Source organism: Populus nigra, chromosome 16 (genome assembly GCF_951802175.1).
Source record: "Populus nigra chromosome 16, ddPopNigr1.1, whole genome shotgun sequence".
Taxonomy (NCBI): Eukaryota; Viridiplantae; Streptophyta; class Magnoliopsida; order Malpighiales; family Salicaceae; genus Populus; species Populus nigra.
In genome coordinates this window covers 13552410-13573886 of record NC_084867.1, presented here as the reverse complement: position 1 = coordinate 13573886, position 21477 = coordinate 13552410, and the positions used below count along the sequence as shown (strand labels likewise).

Below are 21477 nucleotides of genomic sequence, written 5' to 3'. Positions count from 1 at the left end.
AACAACTAAAGAAAGTTGGCATTGGTACTGGTGTCGTCCAGGCAAAGTAACTTTGAAACAAGTTTTTCTTGTCCAATATGGTGAACTAGCACAAATACTTTCTCAGGAGTGCTTTTCTCAATAGACGAGTAAATGTTGCAAAAATGGGGTCGACTGGATTTATTCATCATTAGACAATGTTATATGAATCATTTGCAATGAATTCATATACAGTAACAACCAGCTTTATTTATTACATCAGTGATTTTAAGTAGTGAAGAATTGATTACTTAAATGGCCAAAATGGCAAACTGTTAATTTATAAGAAACAATAATTTTGTTACAGAACAATAATAATTAAAAAGGAAAGGTGTAAACACAATGATGAAAGTAATGATATAAAGCAATGATGTAGAATATGTGAGCCCACTAAAAACTACCGTTTAAATCAAGGTGCCTTCTGAAATGTTGTTACCTGTAAAAGGGAAAAAAGAAAATCCAACTGCAGTTCTTCCAATGCTGTTTCCTGTCTTTCTCCATATGGTTTATGCATCATCAGATAGCCATGCATGAAGTTCAATGCAATATTGATCTTCAGGAATTTGTCAAAAACCAGGCTGACACTTCCCCAATTACGATTTGTGGGCCTATTTTTTAACAATTCTCCTCCCAGAACCATGGATTAATATCCAGTGTTCAAATTTACGTTGCTATGTAGTATATGTCTGATGATTTGACCTTTTGGCTCCTGAGTCTGGTTTATTGGTGGGCATACAGACATTTTGTTTGTGTGGAACCATTACGAAGGCGACACTGCTGAAGATAATGAGTACGTGTGTGGCATTGCCATCTCCGCATTATCCATTCAGTTCCCTATGAAGGCTTTGCTGCTGAAAAGTTTGAGTTTAATGTGCTGTATTATTAACACTTCAAATATTTTTCTTGTTTCCATAGAAGGATAAGTCCTCCCAAACTATGCCATAATCATAATTCCGGAGCATTTTTTTGTTTGGTTAACGTTGACTGAATTGAGGCAGGATTTTTGAATATCTCGATTTGGAATGTAGTGAAATATCTCACTGCGATTTGCACATTGCATGTTCCATGACAGAAACAAGTGAAAAATGTATATATGGACTAGAGAGATAATATACTCGGTGGAATGTAAAATTTCTCAGTTACTTTAAAAAAGCAAAGTTGCAAAAGTTAAAAAAAAAAAAGACAATGGTTAAAAGTTTGGAAAGTATTTTTTTTTTTTTTTACTGCAGGGTAGGCTTGGCTTGAGCTGATGGGAGTGTGAACCTGCTCGGTGATCACATGAGTCAACCTTGTAAGAATTCGAGAGTAAATCTTTGTTTTCAAAGAAGCTCTCCTCTCTGATATAACTTGTCCGTATCACCTGTGTTGTCTGTTTATGAAAATGCAGAGCCCACCATGAAGAGTGGATGTCCATCTCAATGCTTGGGTTGTCATGGTCGAGGAAAAGTAAGGACTAAGGGGTCTTCTTTCCCATCACCTATCTCTCTCTCCAGTTTTATTTATTTGTTTATCATTTTTGCCAAGTTTATACGTGTTTGGTAACCTGTATTTTAAACATTCCAATTTTGCGATGCTCTTACTCTTCAGCTGGGTCCTTTTATGAAACTTTTGATGTCCCAATTGATATTCGAAGCCTTGCAGACCTAGGCTTTGGTATGACTGCTAAAAAGCCTCGAGGAAAGCTGAAGCAAGGAGGGCTGTCGGCATGGAGAGGCACATAGAATGGTTGAAAGGGATGTTGCAATGAACATGACCCGATCTTATAGGCAATACATTTCGGTGATTATTGGTGACTACAACGTAGCAAGTAGGTGGCATCTGTAGAATCGAATTCTTCTGTTTTTTGCTTAAAAAATGTCAGCTCGTTGAAACTAAATTTTAGCTCTCATCCATGCAGCACTAGACATGCGCACACATGAACCCTCTCTGGCCTGCTCCATCTAGGTCCCATGTTCTGCCTTAAGATCCAATTATTAGGAATCTATATTCATGTTGCCGAAGTGATTTACTTTGGCATTTGATCTCACTTATAACATGACATGCAGAAGACTATATATCCTATACACAATGGCAGGTTCAACCTTTGCTTGTGGTTTTAGTTGAAATTCCTGAAAATGGAATGATTAAATCCATGAGAAATTAATCTGGAAACAGTACACAGGAAAATAAAACTGAGAGATGAAAATACAAATTATCTTGTAGGGTAAAGAAGTGCTCCATTTTAGTAGCTGGGTAGCTGTTCTGTTACACCTAGAGATTACAATAGACTTCAAATTATTCCATCATTTTCTTTTATCATCTGCAATGCCATAAAGTAGTTTTAACTTTGGACCCCCTCTCTGTCATATGCATAGACTTAGATTTATCCTCCATTGAAAAGTGGGAAATACCTATGATTTTCTAATTTAACCTCCGGTTTTGTCATTGCTAGTCAATTTGGTGGAGACACAGTGTCCTGTCGGTAAGCCTGACTGCTCAACAACTAGGAAGGAGAGCATTTTTCACTCTTAAGGTATGGATTTATTTTTCATTCCATCCATTTTCTTGCTAAAGGAAAGGAGGTATAATGAGTGGTATAGGACAGGACTTTCTTTCTACAAGAATCTTCACTCTCCAATGCTCCTCCATGATTAACTTTCTTTTGTCATACATCTTTTTCTTCCCACTTATACAAGTCTTGATTGTTTTGAATTGGAATCCCATCTAAGATATGTGAGATGATGTTGAAATAGATTGGTTTAATTCATTACCTGTGGCCCTTCTTCACTGTTCATTCTTTATAGTATTTTTCAGTAGCTTCGCTATAATTAGGCAAAAGAATCTTTTCCTTTATGATATGTCACATTCTAGCATAATCTACAATGAGATTACAGTATCTAATATCAATACCAACAAAAATGAGAAATAACATAAAGTCGCTACCATAAACAATCACAACTGTAACTATCTCTGGTCTGGTTAACTCTTATTGGTGTAAGATTTATCAATTCACTGTGAAGGCCTCAAGGGTGGTGTCTTTTTTGCTGTCTGGCATTCAGTTGCTTCATATGGTGCGTTATGCCCTTGTCTGCATCCTGTGGCCACTGGCTATGGCTTTGAATTTTAACTTTATTCTTGCTTTTGATCAGTATTTGGTATAACAATGATGATTCTGCTCAAGTCTGGCTATGAATGATGATACTTTATTGTTTCTTTGAGGTGTGATTTTCTTTAGACATGTGCCTGCCACCATTTAAGAGACTTGCCCTGGTATTATAACTGGATTAATGGTAGAGGGAGCATGAATCGGTTCAGAGACTTGACCACGATGTTTGAGGCTTCGCTTGGGAGCTTGCTTTCATCTCTTTTTTCCTTCTTTTTTTTTGAGTTCAAATCTTGAGATTAGCGTTCATTGGAATTTTATCATTTGAAGACATTCGTCTGATGAGAAATAAAGACGTGTTCTAAAACTGCTAAGGAAGGAGATTGGAGTGTTTGAATTTGTGTTTCAATCTGTTTTTTAAAATGATTTTTTCTTTTAAAAATATTAAATTGATGTTTTTTAAAATATTTTTAAATAATTTAGATATATTTATGTTAAAAAATAAAATAACATGTAGAAAAATATTATTTTAATATACTTTTAATTAAAAAGTATTTTTAAAAAACATATTATAAAGATTAGTTTTGATTCTGAGTTTTGTTTTTATCTTGTTAATTCACTATTAATCTAAAAAAATAAAAAAAAATATGAAAGGAAAGTTAAAACACACCTCTAATCATTAAAAAAAAAAAAAGGTGCATCAAATCCTAAATTATCATGATTTATACTCATTACAAAAAAAAACTAATTATAATCTCCCATCAATCTTCTAAATCCATCATTACCTTTCATATTGGCTCAAAAGAAGGCCACCTAAATTTATAATGCCATTGAACATCAAAGCAGAAGGTTTTTCTCATTGGTCCACGAAAACCTGTCCAAATAAAATTATTTATTTAACATCTCGACTTATTGTTGTTTCATGGTTAATTGGAATCTTTAGAATCACTTTTGGTGAATTAGTGGAGATTATTTTCACTTAGTAAGGAGTGGTAATGATTATTTTCTTTATTTTTTAATCATTAATTTTTTTAGTAGCCCTTAATCGCATTTTAAAGTGTTTTTCGTTTAAAAATTATTAAAATGATATTTTTTATAATTTTTTAAAATTTATTTTTAATATCAACACCTCAAAATAATCTGAAAATATAAAAAAAAATTAATTTTAAAAAAAACTAAAACTTTTTAAAAATACTTTTGAAAAGCAAAACTAAACATGTTTTTGATGTGATTTGAAATTATAGTGACTTCTGCTTTTCATTTGAAAAATCATATTAATATAAAAATTAAAACATAAATTTTTAAAATATCATTTAATGTATTTTTAATTGAAAATGATGCTTTTAAAAAGATTTGTGAATCACATTACCAAACACATACAAATATAAAATTCATGATAAAAGAATTCTTGATATATCAAAGAGTGTGAATGCAATCTAGTTTTATATAAAAAAAAAAAGAAGAAGAAGAAGAATAAGCAATCGTTAGTACTTCAAATTCCCTTAATACTATTTCTACGTGGAAGGGCCATTAGGGATTTCTAAACATGAATTTTTTTGTCATTTATAATCTGCCAATGATACAAAAATTAATAAAAAGAAAAAAAAGTTTTGAAGTGCATGATGAGGTGTCTTCCCTTATCTTTTATGTTAGTTTAATATATTTTTTAGCCAATTAATTAATTATACATGATATTATTATATTCATGTAAATACATGTTTATTATTAATAAATATTTAATGTATCTTTAACATTCATATAGGATTCTAGAAATTTTTAAATAATTTTGTTTTATAATTTTCTCTGCATATATGATATTTGAAAATCCAACACCCTGAATTTCACTCCAACTTTTTTAGAATTTAAATCCAAGATTTTGCAATGAGAATTCCAAGTTCTAACAGATAAATTTTAATACTCTTGGCATGGCCCTTCTAGCTTTCGAATTTTGCTGCTTGCCTATGCTACAAGATATAGTATTATCAGTCAGAAAACTGTTTTCCAAATCTAAGGCAGAAAATGGATAAAATGCTAGACTAAAGTCACCCTTGCAATTTATTATTCCTTTTGCCTTAGGATAAAAGAAATCGAAAGAAGGTTGGTGAAATTACTAACCGAAATTATTATTTTTTTATTTCGATAAAAAACGACCATAAAATGTTCTTGTTTGGTTAGAGAATATAACTTTGCATGCCACCTAAAATAAAATCAAATGTTATTTAGTAAAGTTTATATTCTATTCATTATTTATCGGATAAAAAATTTAAATATTCATAAACTATTAATTAAGTTTCGAATATCTAATTGGTATTTATTATTTATTAATCAATAAAAAAATAAAAAAATTAATATATATATATATATATATATATATATATATATATATATATTTGTAGTGGGTGTGTGTATATATATATATATTATGTATATATTAAGATATGAATATATTATATTGCATTAAAAAATCTAAACACTCAACAAATATATTTATATTATATAAATATATGTTTCAGGTTAACTTTGGGTGAGTTTGACAATATTTATACCCTCCTCATTATTTATCTAATTTAAAATATACTTGTTTATTTAAATCAGATCAGGTCTATATCCATGAAATTAAATAAACATCAGTGGTCTAAATATCATCCCTACATTTTCAGCCACTATTTTGTTCATGGTGAAGATCGCCAGAAGAATTTAAAAGGTTAAATTCTCCCAGCTATTCTAAAGTTTGAATAAAAAGAAATAATAAAAAGGGAAGATCTTTGGATTGCCCGTCGAGAGTTTTTGGGTCATGTTTCCTCGATCAACGAAGGGGATCCAATGGAGATGGAGACGGCCCACGAATAAATTCTCAAGATTCAAGCTGGGTCCATTCGAAAACTTGACAGAACCAAGGCCCAAACGTAGCCCATCAATAAGCTTTAACCCAACAAAATTGTGAAAACGAAATCATTTCAATACTATTTATCCATTTTTAATATCTTAAAAATATTAAACAATTTTATAATACTTTTATAGAAATTCAACCCTTTTTTCTTTTACTCTCTCACACATCTACTTGGAATAGTTTTTTTATTGACGAGAATTGGTTGTGTAGATTTTATATTTTCAATAATTTACGTTTTAATAAAAAAATATTATTAAATCAAATAAGAATGAGCAAAAAAACTGAAAAACCAATTAAACTGAGAAAATCAAAAAAAAAAAAAACTGATAAAACTAAACTGTAAAAAAAACCGATTACAATTTTAAAAAATCGGTCGGTTTGGTTTGGTTTCGGTTTTATAAGCAAAAAACCGAAAAACAGAACCAAACCGAGCTCAAACGAAAAAAACCCAGAAAAAATCAAGCTAAACCGGGAAAAACAGAGCCAAAACAAAAAAACCTAGCCAAACTGGAAAAAACAGAGCCAAAACTGAAAAAAACCGAGCCAAACCGAAAAAATCAAGCTATACCAGTTTGAACCGGTTTTTATCCTAAAAAACCGAACTGAACAAAAACCGGTCGATTTGAACCGGTTCCATTTTTTTTAAAAAAATTTAATTTGATTATTTTTTTTATAAAAACCGAACTAAACCGAAAATAATCACCCCAAAAATCAAATTAATCCAATCAGTTACAACCATTTCTAATATAGAATTAATTTACGTTCAATTTCATATGGACGAAGTAGCAAGTTCTCATATTAACATTAATAGTTCAATTTAAAAAAACAATTAATTCTACTAGAAGAAAAGATTGATATAATTATAGCTTAGTCTTTTAATTCAATGAAAATATTTTCTTAGGAATGTTTAATGAAATTAATTAATTAGCCATTGTGGTTCCAAAAACTATAATATAATCTTTACGTTTTAAAGTTTTCTTACAACTTAGTCATTTCATTAATTCCTTGTTACTTTTCAAGTAATTTTTTTTTTATTTTTTTGCAAAATGAAAGAAACAAAAGAGAAACAAGTAGGATGAGAAATTTTAATTAAAAAAGAGTGATTTAAGAGCGAAAAACTACTAATTTGAAAACGTTCAAAACTAGTAAAGAACTATAAAATAATTAATGGAAAAAATGACACGTGGCGTAAGCCCATTTACTTGACATGCCTTGTTTTCATCACTCTGTCAATAATCCTCTCTGACAAGGGGAGAATTCACTCTTTGGGAATGCCTCCTCGTCGATCAACAAGGAGAGCCAAAGCGACAAGCAAGAAATCCACTCGAATCTCAAAACGGCAAGCAGTTCAATCGACAGAGGAAGAAATAAATGAAGAAATTGATGTGGAAGAAGTGAAGATTAGACAAGAAGAGATAAATGAAAATGACAATGTTGTTGATGATTTGGGGCGGAGCCCAGAGCAATTGAAAGAAGTTAACGATGATACTTTGGACGACAAATCATGTGTTGTTGCGTTTATGAAGCGGGAAATGGATGGTGTTTTAGAAGAGAATTTGAACTTCAATGGTAATGAAGGTAATGATGCTATTATGTTTGTATTATTTTGTTGTGTTAGTGTTTTTGGTTTGGTTTTGGAGAATTATATAATTGATTGTATGTTATCTCTTGATGTTTGATTAATGTATTATGTTTTTGTATAAAATTTGAGGTTTTTAGTCTAGTTTTGGTTTTGTGCAAGTAAGAGATAGAAAAGTTTGATAAAGATGCGAAGCTTTTAGTGCCCAGACGAGGGAATTGCGGGAGTCAGAAATTTTATGTGGGAGGACTAGGGGAAAGCTGTGTGGTTGTGTGGTTTTTTGCAAGTTAGAGAGTGAAAAAATAAATTCAAATGGATACCTTGTGCTGCCGAGATGAAGGGCATTGTGGAAATTGAAAATTTAATGTGATGGGATTAGGGGAAAGTCGTGTAGCTGCGTGTTTTATGGAAGTTAGAAAGTGATAAAAATGCAAACTTTTTGATGCCCAGATGAAGGGCAGTTTGGAAATAACTGTATATCTTAGTTTGATTGCTGATAGTTTGTTGCATGAAGTGATTATTTGGGTTTCATGTTTGCATTTCCTATTATATTGAAGCTTGGGACTGAATGCTTTTGAAGGTTATTCTTTTAATATTAGCCTTTTCTTTTCATCTATCAGAAAGAGTGGTGTTGGTGGATGACATGCTTATTTTCGAACAAATCACAACCCAAAACTAAAGCGAGAGCTATTGCTTGTAGCATCTTACGGAATGTAGAAACCATGCTAAGTGAATGTGGAAGCTTCTGTTGATATTTTCTGATGTAGAGACATATTAATAGTGTGGTCCATATATAATGGCTGTTCCAGTTACTAGTGTTCTTATCTTGCTATATTTGCATAATGCACAAACTCAAATTTGGAAATTGGACTTTCACCTGGTAATGCTCTGCTAAACCTATGCATGTAACTGCTTGTGCTTAAGTTTTCTGCGTGCCATTCTCCTTGTTTCTTGTTTTTATCTGATGGTGATTATGCTTTTTTTCATTTTTTAAAACCAAATTCAACTAATTGGCCCCTGCTGATTGGCGATGGAGGAGTTACCGATTCTAACTAAATACTTGTTGTAGGTGCAAACCAGAATTCTGTTGAAAAAGAGACTCCTGCTTCTGATGAAGTTGTAAAATCACTCGAGCATATGGATGACATTTCAAGAGTGCAAGAAGGTGGTGACAATGAGGAAAACAGTGACAATGTCTTGAAATTACCTGTGCACATGGATAATTGTTCTAGAGTTCAGGAAAGTGGTGATAAGGAAGGGAAGGGAGCAAATGGTGTGAAAAATGACGACTACAATGAAGATAACAATGCCATCCAATCACCTGGACACATGAATGACTTTTACAGAGTCCAAGAAGGTGGTGATGGGGAAGGAAAGAGTGCAGATGAAAGGGAGGGAAAAGATAATGTAAAAAATGCAGAACATAGCAAAGGTAAGAATGTTATGAAATCACCAGGGAATCTGAATGACTTTCTTAGAGTCCGAGAGGGTGGTGATGAGGAAGGGAAAAGAGTGGATGATGTGGAAGATGATGAAGATAACAATGTCATTAAATCACCTGCACATATGGATGACATTTCTGGAGTTCAAGAAGGCGGTGCTGAGGAAGGAAAGACCGCGTGTGAAGGGGAGAGCATAGATGGTGTTAAAGATAACGAAGGCTACAAAGTTAACAATTTCATGAAATCACCAGGTCATGCAGATGAATTTATTGGAGTCCAAGATGATGGTGATGAGGAAATGAAGAGTGCAGATGATATGGAAGATAATGGAGATGGTGAAGATAACAAAGTCATGGAATCACTTGGGTATTTGGATGACTTTTCTAGAGTTCAAGAAGGAAATAATGAGGATGGAAAGAGCGCATGCGAAAGGGAGAGCATAGCTTGTGCAAAAGATAATGAAGTTAACAATGGCATGAAATCACCGGGGCCTGCGGGTGAATCTATTGGAGACCAAGATGATGGCGATGAAGAACTGAGGAGTGCAGATGATATGGAAGATGATGGAGATGGTGAAGACAACAAACTCATGGAATCACTTGGACATTTGGATGACTGTACTGATGTCCAAGAAGGTTGTGATGAAGAAGGGGACATTGCAGATGATGTGGAAGACAATGAGGACAGTGATGATACCGAAGAGGTTGAAGATCCTTCTCTAACCAACTCAGGGAAACAAAGGCAACTAGAAATCCATGTTGGTCACCCTTGCTGTCCCTCTTTCGCTTTCTCCCTATCCCTTGTTTTCTTTTCATTTTTCCTTTTTTTTCTTTGAGTTAAAACACAGATGAATCTGTAGGGAAAAGATTGGTAATAAACACAAACATGCCCGTATAGTTTGCATTCATGGAGACGTGACTAATAGAGTGAACCTTGTCCTATTGGTAAATGAAGCTATCCCAGTTAGGTAATTGGTGAATTAGTTGTTGAAAATGAAAAATTGTGTCATCAGGCATTTGATTAGATTATGCCTAAATAATTGTTAGTCCATTGACTTAATTGGCTTCTGAAGTTGCGAATATGTTCGTCAGTTTTTTACAGAGTTAACAGAAATCTACTATACAGCAGGAAATACGTAGGCTTTGGTGGATGCTTTCAGATCACTGTTAAATCACTTTTCCATTTTACTGGTGTTGGTCCTGTAAATGACAGACTGTGGCTTTTCTCCTTGTAGGTGACAACTGTTCATGTTAAAGGGCTAATGAAATCCTGGAATGTAAAGAAGCTGAAAGAGCTCTGCAAACAGTATGGAGAGATCATAAATGTTTGGTTACCTCGAAATTTTGGTGCTAAACACAAGGATTTTGGATTTATTGCTTTTAGTTCTCATAAAAGTGCACTTGCTTGTGTGGAAGGGATCAATAAGACCCAGTTTGGAGGAGAAACTAAGGTGATTACCTGGATGCCGTAACATGTGTATGTGCGTGTGGATCCCTTAAAGCAACATCTTTTATATCACTTTATGTCTCAGGTTAAAGCTGACCTTGCCAAGACAAGATTTAGAGGTGCAGCGCAGAAGAAAGGGAGATGGGGTAAACATCATGCAAAGTACGAAGAGGTTGAGACTGAAATAAAAGCACAAGCTCATGGTAACAAGTCCAGGGGAACTAGAAAAAGAGGAAGGGGCATTGCTAAAGAAGAGATTCAAGCTCCTTCATTGTTGAATAGTACTAAGGAAGGTAAACCAAACAACCATCGAACCAGTTTCAGTGAAGGTCAGGATGCCAACTCAGTAAAAACAGCTCGTAACATAAAGAATTTGCCTCAAAAAAGGAATGATCATGGGAAGAGAAAGATTGACCATGATCTTAATAGTAGACAATCAAAGAAATCTAGAGGTAGTTTTTTGCTGTTTGACTTCTTTGTGTTTTCTTGCAGCTGTTATTGCGAGACAGTCTAATGTGGCGAAACTTTGCAGGTAATGCTCAAGGTAGGCAAATCAATAGAAATTCAGCGAGAAAACCTCACCGCGAGGAGGGGAGCAGCTCAATTTCTGGATCCAAGAGGCACCGATTGGATATGGTAACTTATATTTTCCTGCCCATTGATCTAGGGCTGTGGGTTTGATCATATGAAATGATTCTTCCAGGAACCCCATGCTGGATATATAGAACCCACTACAAGGAAACCAGCTCAACATTATGCAGGGTATGCTGAGGCTGCTCATTGGCATCAAAGGCAATCTCATTTAAGTTACCTTCAACACAGCTTTCAGAATCAAAGCCAACCTTCTGTTAGATACATCGAACCTGGCCTTGGAAGACAAGCCTTACCTCATGCAGGATATATTGAGCCTGCTGCAGAAAAGCAAGGCTTTGTTGCTAATGATTATAGTTTGAGAAGGTTCTTTCTAATGTTGATAGTCTTTCCTTGTGTTTCGAGCTTCTACTTTGATTCAAATGCTTATAAGGTTGTCATTTGTCCGCAGAGCTGGTGGGTACAGTGGTCAAGGCAACCAGGGATCTGCTTATGTGAGAGGTAGCTTTTTAAGTCCTCTGAATTTTCTTTTTGCATCTTTAGTGCATCCCAAACCTGCTTTATAAAATTTAATTGCTGAAGTTTTGTCAGTCCAATGGGAGAATATGATTTTGTGTTTGAATATTCATTTGGACTTTTGTTTATACATTTATTTCTTGGGAGTGGTGTTGAGCTTGGATTAGTCTTCATATCATTTCTAAAAGACCAAGAAAGTAGGAATTCTATGAACCGAGATTCTTCTATATGTAATATAAATGCATCATTGTAATGTATGTAACCAGCCATTGCAATTCTTGGCTGATTATGTAAGAGTTCGCATATTGCTACTAAATTTCATGGTTTGGCTAGATGGATGAGTGCATGTTCAACATATTCACCTCTGAAGTTGTACAACTTCTGGTGCACCTCTCATTTTCCAGAATTCAGCCCCTGCCCCTCTCTCCTCAAGGCTCACATCCGCTATTTGCTCTTGCAGAAGTATTATTACCTCTGATGTTTTGAATCTGTAATTTGTCCAATTGAATGTGAGTAGCGTTATTGCTGTGAGTAGAGGTTCTAATTGTTTACTTAATTGCTTGGATTCTCTCACGTTATTGTTGTACTTGACTGCACAACAATAACACAAATATCACTTCTGAAGTGTGGAACTTCAGGTGCAATTTTGTCTACATGCTCTTTCACCCATTTTCCCTATTCCCCAAGCATGCACCCACACTATTTGCTTATAGAGGCAGTGTAGTGTTTTGCATGTGTAATCTTACAAATCAAATATGAGTAACTGTTTTTCTGTATCTGGAATATTGCCATCTAGTCTCAATACATAGTTTAGTGTTTTACCATATTACCCTCATGGATACTATTCTAGATTCCCCTTAGTGGTTCTAAATTTCTGATATCTCTTGATAGATCTCTTTTAGGCTAGCTGAACTTTATTTACTTTTAATGGTCTCATATTAGGGTCTCCCTAGGATGAATTTACCCTACCGTTCTCCATATAATGATATGATAGTTTTGTTCTTATTGCAGAATCAGGAGTTCCGTCTTCCTATGCTCAATATTACACAAGCATCGCTGTATATCAGGTATCCTTTCTTGCCCAAGTAACATCTCCATCCACCAACTTTGGCTGTTTTTTATACAAATTAGCGCACATTATCTGTTTTATCAACTATGGCCACAAATTCTGCATTCCGTAGGATTTTTTTTTAAAAAAGAAATTGCTGAGCTAAATTTTCCCAAAGAAGTGTGTTTTCATGATGTGATAACTCGGGAGTGGTTTCAAAACTCTTTTCCCAGTTAGCTTATCTTTGATTTGACAATGGTTGTATAAAGTTGTGACTCTGGAGTTGGAAGATATTATAGTTTTTATTGAATCCAACTCTCTTTGAATGGTTGTTCGGGGCATTGCCCGTGAATGCATGTCTTTTGATACATATGCATGCGTACTCATGCATGGTCTTCGGCTTCTAAAAGTTAATACCTAGTATCTTTGTTGCATGCAGGGTGTTGCTGGTGTTAGTAGGTATCGTCACACCAGTGGAACATACCTGCCTCATCAATAGTACTATTGAATATTTGATAGATAGAGCCTGAAACAATATGGCTCTTCTAGGTAACTCCCATGAAAATCAACTTATTTATCGACTCCTGTTCTCACATATAGATTTTTTTAGAGTAAATAAATCACTGTACGTTTCACATTCAAAAGCCACACTTCTCTGTTTGTTTTTGCGTTTCAAAAACGTTTTGGAAAAAAATTGAAATTTTTTTTATTTTTTTCTTTACTTCAAATTAATTTTTTTTTGTGTTTTTAGATTATTTTAATGTGCTGATATCAAAAATAATTTTTTAAAAAAATTGATATATTTCTGAATAAAAAACACTTGAAAAAGCAACCGCAACCAAAGAGAACACATTGCTCCACAGGTGTGCTGGGATATCCATCTTTATTGAGTGGAAGTTTGTTCTGTATGAGAAAACTCAAAAAGAGGAGAACTTGATTTTGATTTCTGGGGTTTTCATTGTTTGACCTTTCTGAATGAGGTTGGGATCATGGAGGTTCAGTTGGTGGGACATTGGTTGGTCACACAGGTGTGCTCTCCATTCCTTTCATCTGGTCAAGAAGACGTTGGCGTGAGAGGCATTAGAGTAAGCCTCTCGCTGGTGGGACTAGTAATAAGAATGAAGTTTCATCTTTTAGCTTCTGAAAATTATCTGATCTCAACACGAATGACTTCGTTGAAAAAATAGAACAGTCGGCCGTCTTTGGAAGAAGGATGGGTACACTTTTTGAAAGAGGGATGAAGACGACCTTCTGTCGATCCACCATTAGCAGAATTGCCGACTCAATAAGCTTTCCCTGTGTAGCATAGTAACATCCTCAGTGCTCCTAAACAAGCAATCTAGCAGTCTTCTTCCTTCTCTGCAACATGTGCCACTCTGAACCAAATAAGCAGCTAGCCCTTCAAAGTTTGCCGGGGCATTGTCACCAAGTAAAAGCTTCAACAAAGCAAGTCTAGGAGATTGCATGATACAATGCTTAGAGTATTATAAGATTTTCCGACGTAAAAGGGTAAACTAACACTAAGATTCAAAGAATTTACATGAAGCTCTTGACATTTTTTACCATCAACCACGTAATTAACACTTTCTGTTGACTCGGAATCGTAGGGTTACACTGAATAGGTTAAACTAAACAATGGCACGAGACCAAGAGGAGGAAGATGATCTGAAATTTGCAGAGCTCAGTAACTTTTGTCGACCAACATAATTTGCAAGTAACTTATCATTTTTTTCCTCTTCAACTAAAATATTTACTGCTAGTTTGATAACGCAATATACTGCCATTGCACGTGTTTTACCAGCAAAAACATAAAACATAATGTTTTTGTTACGGTGTAATCTAGAATCCTCTACACTACTAAATATATCCTCATTAATGTTTCAGAGTCCGTTAAAGTGCAGTTAATTATTTTTTTAAATTTTTTTATTTTAAAATATTTTAAAATAATATATATTTTTATTTTTTTAAAATTATTTTTAACATCAATCTAAAACCACCAAAAAAAAAATTAATTTGAAATTAAAAAAATAAAATAAATTTAATTATTTTTAAAAATACTTTTAAACACAAAAATAAACAATGACTTAATATATTCTATTGAAAACTTAACAAAGAAAAATTCCAAGGCATGAATGCTAGGTCATGCATAGCATTTGCGTTAGACCCTACAAAATTCCATTTAATAAAAGAGTGAATTGACTAATTAGTAATTACTAAGTAGCAAGAAAATTAAATCTTCACATGCTTAAAATTTAAATGATTTTTTCTTACCCATTAATTTAGATTTTTTTTTAGTTGGTTTAACTTTTAGGATGATTATCTGCGCCCAAATTAGGTAATTCATAATCTTAAAATTTAAACTCTTAATTTGCATTTGATAAATCCTATTATTATTTTATTCAGATTCAATCATTTAAATATTATATTAATATTATCCGATTAAATTCTGATTGCATTATAAACACACTTAATTATAAAAACATTTTATTAAGTTTTCAGATAAATTAAACTTCAAAATAACTAAAAATAATTAGTGCAAATAAAATAATCATAATTAGAAATAAAAAAATAAAAATCCACCGAAACCAAAGAGAAAGTCAAGGCATCCCACCGTTTCCTAATGACACAGAGCCCGCACGTTCATCTCTCTCTCTCTCTCTCTCTCTCTCTCTCTCTCTAATCTTTCCTATCAGATACGAAGAGGAGCAAAATCATGGGTAATACATGCTGTTTTTTATGTGGATGCGTAGACCAAGCTAGCGTTGGTGTTGTTGAAAGGTGGGGTCGTTTTGAGCGATTGGCTCCGCCAGGTTTCCACTTCTTTAACTGCCTTGCTGGTCAATGTTTGGCCGGTGTTTTGTCTACCAGAATTCACTCTCTTGATGTCCGCATTGAAACCAAAACCAAGGTTTTTTCCTCATTAATTCTCGATTAAGTTTCATTTTGTTTGGTTTCGTGGTGATTAAGGAATGTAAGGTTTGTGGGTTCTGTCATGTTTTGTGTTTCTTGGATTTTTGGGTGTGGTTTGTGTGTTTTGTTGTGTTTTCTGTAGGATTTTTGGGGGTTTTAGGGCTTAGTGTTTATTGGGTTTTTTAGTGATTAAGGAGTGTAGAATTTGTGGGTTTTGTTTGGATTTGTGTTTCTTGGATTTCTGGATGTGGGTCTTGTGTTTTGTTGTGTTTTATGGAGAGTTTAGGGGTTCTAAAGGCTTTAGTATTTAGTATTTGTTAACGGGTTTTCAAGATTTGAAACTCTTCAAGTACCTGATCCCTTGTTTATAATGGCTCTGATCGGTTCTCCGATATGTTTAATGTGATCAGATTGCTAATTATGTGACACTGTTTCTGTTGTGATCATGTTTGGTTGTTGAGAAAAGCCAGTAGAAGTAAAAGAGATTAGAAATTGAGTTTTCAGGGTTTTGTGCTGTTTCTATCATGAATGTGATTGTTAGGTGATGAAATAAAATTTGCACTGTATTTTCTGTTGTCGATTTTGTGCTGACCTCTAATGGTTAGTTTTGGGCTAAGATTTTTGTTTCTCTCTTATAGAAAATTAAGGGCTTTACATAGTTTTATGTCAATGCAGGATAATGTCTTTGTGCAATTGGTTTGCTCGATTCAGTACCGAATAGTCAAGGAAAATGCTGATGATGCATTCTATGAGTTGGCAAATCCCAGGGAGCAGATTCAGGCTTATGTATTTGATGGTAATCCATAGTTGTAGCATGGGATATAGATTTTTAGTATCCAATAATGTGTCTATATTACTCTTCCTTTTTTGAGTTTTGAGAGTTTTCACCTCGTTTCATTGTGATGTATCTCATGTTTCTTAAGTGGTTCGAGCTATTGTTCCAAGAATGGCATTGGATGAGCTTTTCGAGCAGAAGGGTGAGGTTGCCGTAGCTGTCTTGGAGGAATTGGAGAAGGTAATTGGATACCTGCTTCTTTTGTCGAGTCCCATGGTTTTATAAATTTGTAGCAGTGGTTCTTTGGATTATTCAATCTTTTGATTATTCAATCTTTTGATTATTCAAATGCACTCTTCTTGATATATGATTCCTTTTTTTTTTGTGCATGTTAGATAATAATTCTCTTAGTATTGCCGAAGTCATGTCACTGCTGTTGTTCTTATCTTATGTCGACTTAATGAATCAGGTGATGGGAGCCTATGGCTACTGCATAGAGCACATTCTGATGGTTGACATTATACCTGATGATACTGTACGCAGGGCAATGAACGAGATCAATGCAGGTATTAATCACCTTCTACACATCCTCACTTGTTTTACTACATAAAGACCTTCTCGTTTTATTTTTTTGGATATCATATGAAAGACATTGCTGATTTCTGGAAGGACATGGGAACTAAAATAAGTTGCCTACTCAATTTTAGTTTTAGTTTTAGTTTTAGCTCTGATAGTTTGCAAGATGTAATAGACAACTTTAACTGAATTTTCCACTACCATTATTCACTATGAATTGTTTTTTTTTTCCTAACTAGATTGTGTGTATTCTTGCTACCTTTCTAACAGCATCCAGATTATTGTTTCATTTTAGGGATCTCATTATCTCTATGCATGAAATTTGTCATTATACTAAGTAATGGTTTTACTAAACATCAACAATTGTAAACTTTCTTTCTTGGTAATTTCCTTAGAGTCTAAATTATCTGTTGATGTTTGATTTTGGACAAGCTTCCAGTTCTATGTATCTGATATAGTGATCAGTTGCTTGCTTGCTATTGATGGCATTTAATTGTGATCCTCAACTTCATTTGCAAATAACTTTTGCATATCAATTCTGTATCTCAGCTCAACGACTTCAGCTTGCTAGTGTATACAAAGGTGAAGCTGAAAAGGTGCTCCAAGTCAAAAGGGCAGAAGCTGACGCTGAAGCCAAGTACCTTGGTGGGGTTGGTGTGGCCAGGCAGAGGCAGGCAATCACCGATGGTTTGAGAGAGAACATACTGGAGTTCTCACACAAGGTGACAGGCACATCAGCTAAGGAGGTGATGGATCTCATCATGATCACACAGTACTTTGACACCATCAAAGACCTCGGCAACTCATCTAAGAACACCACTGTTTTCATCCCTCATGGCCCTGGTCATGTAAGAGACATCGGCGACCAGATTCGCAATGGGTTGATGGAGGCATCCTGTGCTCAAATTGATCAGCAGTGAACCCATTCACCAGGCATCTTCCAAAGCACACTTTCTTTGAATATGAATGCAACATGGTAAAAAATACGATTTATGTACATAGGATGAAATCCTATATTTTAAGTTTGTCATTGAAATGTATTATGAGTTTTTTATGCTCGAATTGCCCTTTTTGCTATTGGAAAAGAAAACTATCCTTTGAAAACCTTTTTTACCATCACAATTTGCGTATAGAAAAGCTTCAGACATTCTATTTCACCATATACACTTTTCACTTGTCTTCAACATCATCGTGTTTATCAAACTAAAACATGTCCTGTCACTATCTTCACAAACAAGAAATCTAATGACGCCCATGCAATAATTATTAGATATTTACAGCAACACAAAAAGGAGAGAGGAACATGAAAAAAAGACACAGAAAGGGGAGAAAAACTAGAGAAAAAGGGATAGAAAGAGAATAAAAAAACAAGAGAGAGAGAGTTTGTCTAGTAATTACAATTTGAGCATCGTAAAACTTTCCTAAACATACCTATCTCTTAATCAAAGTCTATCTATACTCATAACCTATCGTTTCCAACTTCCCTTTTAATTTGTAACACACTCTCCATTCGTCACATTCCAATAATAAACACAACCAATGAAATTTGACAAATAAAATACGAAAAGTTTGTGAACTAAATATAATTTATTCAGATTCACATAAAGAAATTGAACAAATTCTTTAGCACCACCTCACTGGCAATAGTTTTGTTTTTTTAATAAAAACTAAATATAATTTATAATATATAACATTGTTGCGGTCTTCTATGTTCGGTTATCTTAATTTTATGATCTGTTTTATGTGTTTGATGGGTTAACCAAGTTGACTCGAGTTTTTTTTAATTGTTGTTTTTATTTAATTTAATCCTTTAATATTGAGTTGATTGAAAATTACACTTCATGATTTGTTTCAGTTTGCTTTCTATGAGGTTATTTTGATCTCAAGACATGGATCACGGGTTAACTCGGGTAGACTTAAGTTATTTTATTATGTCCTTTTTCTGGATTGAATTTTTTTTTTGAATTTTATCCTTCAATATTGGGTTGATTAGGAATCGAGTTTTATAATTTGTTCTGATTTGCTTTTTATGGTGTTATCTTAATATAATATTTCGGGTAGTAGGTTTGATAAGTTAACATGAGTTGACTAGGATTATTTTTTTGGTTTATTTTCTATAAGGTTATTTCGGTCTCATAACTTAATCATGGTTTTGACAAGTTAACCCGAGTTTACTCGAGTTGTTTTTTGAGTTCTTTTTTAATTGAATTTTTTTCAATCTCATCATTCAACATTTGAATGATTGAAAACTAAGCTTCAAAATATTTTTTTAATTTACTTTCCATGGAGTTATTTTGGTCTTATAACATGAGTCGTGAGTTTAACAGGTTTACTTGAGTCATTTTTTAGATCTTTTCTAATTAAATTCTTTTCAATTTCATCATTCAATATAATGTTAATTTGGAATTGAGTTTTATAATCTGTTTTAATTTATTTTATATAGAGTTATTATAGTCTTATGACTCAAGTCATTGATTTGGTAAGTTAACCTGGGTAAATTCGGGTCAATCCAATATGTTGTTGTCTTAATATATTTTTGAAAAAACGTTGTCTTTAATCTCTTTTAAATCAAATTATATTTTTGTCAATTATTTAGGTTGTATTTAAAGTCTCCAAATCGATACATTATATCCGGTTAATTTAAATATTTTTTTTCATTGGATATTTTTTATATATAATTCACAGTGTAGCATGTGCAAACAATCTAGAATGCCACTAAATCCAACTGATTCCCTCTAATCATTACACCATTTATAATCTTTTTCACTCAATGCACATTGTTGTTCTACATTAAATCATTTTAAATCTTGAAATTGTTGTGGAATAACTAAATTGAAAAGAATTAGAAAATGATATATTTGGTTACCATTCAAGGGTTCGCTGAGCCTGAGCACATCAGGGGATTTTGTCTCCATCATACTAAGCAACACTCAAACTTTCTTCTCTGTAAAATCAAATGAAATATGTTATATTTTGAAACAAAAATTGCAATCTTGAAACACCAATTCATTCTTGGAAAATTATTGTAATATGTAATAACCCTCTTGTTAACCTCATAATTCAATAACTTAGACCTTTTTATGATCAATTTTTAAATTAAGTTTGATAATTATCAGGGAATTTGAATGAATAACTTAACTGCGTGGCCACTATTTTTTTATATTTTAATTTTTTTTAAATTAAATTTTTTTATATTTTCAAATTGTTTTAATAGGTTAATATTAAAAATAATTTTTTAATTATAGTTTGTCCCCGTACATGCATGTACTGAGTACATGCAATTTGGTTTAAGAATCGATTGCATCTTTTTGTTCATGAAAGATTAACCAAAACGTGAAAATTCGTAATCAAAACCACAGATAATAATATAACTTAGCATCTAATCCTAAAATTGATTCACCAGAAGATACTTGCTCCTCCGTGCATGTGCTGAATGAAGTACAGAATGGGTACAAAAGGACACAAACATGTGCTAAAGCTTCTAGCCAACGTATCTAAATGGATCCATGCTCCAAAAAAGCTTAGGAAACCAGCAACTTCAAGACTTTTAATCTGTTATTATTCCAAAATCATGCTTCTTTTTATTCAAACCATGTAGAGATGATGATAATGATGATGATAATAATAATAACAAGATAATATATAATCAAGAAAATAATAATAAGATAATATATTCATGTACGTTGTCTATCTCATTAACGTGCACAAATATACATATAAATACACATGTGAGTGCGCTCATATATGTAAACTCAAAAATGTATAAATATTAATATTTTTTTATTTTTTAAAATTATAAATAGCAATATAATTGAAAAGGAAAGAAGAGGCAATGGAAGTTAATGCAACGAAACAAAATAACATACATACAATAAAAATTAATCAAGGAACGTCGACCCATGCATCCATGTAGCCCTACAAGGATGCATTATTACCAATTAATCAGAATCTTTTAACCCACTACTTGTTTTATATTATAATTTACGATCCTCCCCATTCCTCAACAAATTCTGACCCCCACGTTCTCGAATTAATTCTTCTTCTTTTTTCCGCTTGTTGATTTTATGGAGTCTGATTGCAACCAAGGCAAGAGATCGATTAATAATAGCTTGGAAAATATTCAAAGACTACGTTCATGTTGACCAAACCATAGCTACACACACACAATTGCAGCATCTCCCATGGAGAATCAGACAAAAGGGGACATCTCACGACAATGCAAGAGAGACCAAAAGACCAAAAAAAGAAAAAAAAATAGAAATGGGGATTGATTAATTTGTCAGCTTTGTTTTGGGAAGGAAGCAGGTGGATTTGGATCTACATCTTTGTTTTGCTTTCAGGGGGCAAAAATTGGACCTCCTGCAATGTAGCTGGCCAGTTGGTCATGCTCATAGCCAGCCATTCAAGACCTCTAAATTATGGAAAATTAACATGATTAAGCATCATAGAGTATCCATGAAGGTGTCTGCAGCTATTGTTACGGGACGAAGGTTGTCATGAGTAGGCGTGACTGTTTTTTTAATTGCTTTTTGTTTAGAAAATAAATTGAAATAATATTTTTTAAATTTTTTTAAAATTTATTTTTGATATCAAAACATGAAAAC

The 21477-nt window shown here is 33.3% G+C and overlaps 2 protein-coding genes across 4 annotated transcripts; both read left to right on the top strand.

The window, feature by feature from the left end:
* Positions 1 to 7173: 7173 nt before the first annotated feature.
* LOC133676326 (uncharacterized) lies at positions 7174 to 13256 on the top strand. Of its 3 annotated transcripts, none has more exons than XM_062097989.1 (9): positions 7174 to 7559; positions 8639 to 9768; positions 10246 to 10461; positions 10543 to 10909; positions 10990 to 11093; positions 11161 to 11414; positions 11500 to 11549; positions 12576 to 12631; positions 13052 to 13256. In XM_062097989.1, exons 1-9 carry the CDS (start codon positions 7262 to 7264, stop codon positions 13109 to 13111), a joined length of 2535 nt encoding a protein of 844 aa, XP_061953973.1. In that variant the 5' UTR covers positions 7174 to 7261; the 3' UTR covers positions 13112 to 13256. The 3 variants fall into 3 exon arrangements, with proteins under 3 accessions (XP_061953973.1, XP_061953972.1, XP_061953974.1); XM_062097988.1 differs by having other exon boundaries at positions 7174 to 7568; XM_062097990.1 differs by lacking the exons at positions 12576 to 12631; positions 13052 to 13256 and adding an exon at positions 12025 to 12065 and having other exon boundaries at positions 7174 to 7568.
* A 1956-nt stretch (positions 13257 to 15212) lies between these two features.
* Positions 15213 to 17977, top strand: LOC133675252 (hypersensitive-induced response protein 4). Its single transcript, XM_062096575.1, has 5 exons — positions 15213 to 15520; positions 16198 to 16318; positions 16446 to 16537; positions 16767 to 16863; positions 17423 to 17977. Exons 1-5 carry the CDS (start codon positions 15326 to 15328, stop codon positions 17791 to 17793), a joined length of 876 nt encoding a protein of 291 aa, XP_061952559.1. The 5' UTR covers positions 15213 to 15325; the 3' UTR covers positions 17794 to 17977.
* Positions 17978 to 21477: the final 3500 nt, after the last annotated feature.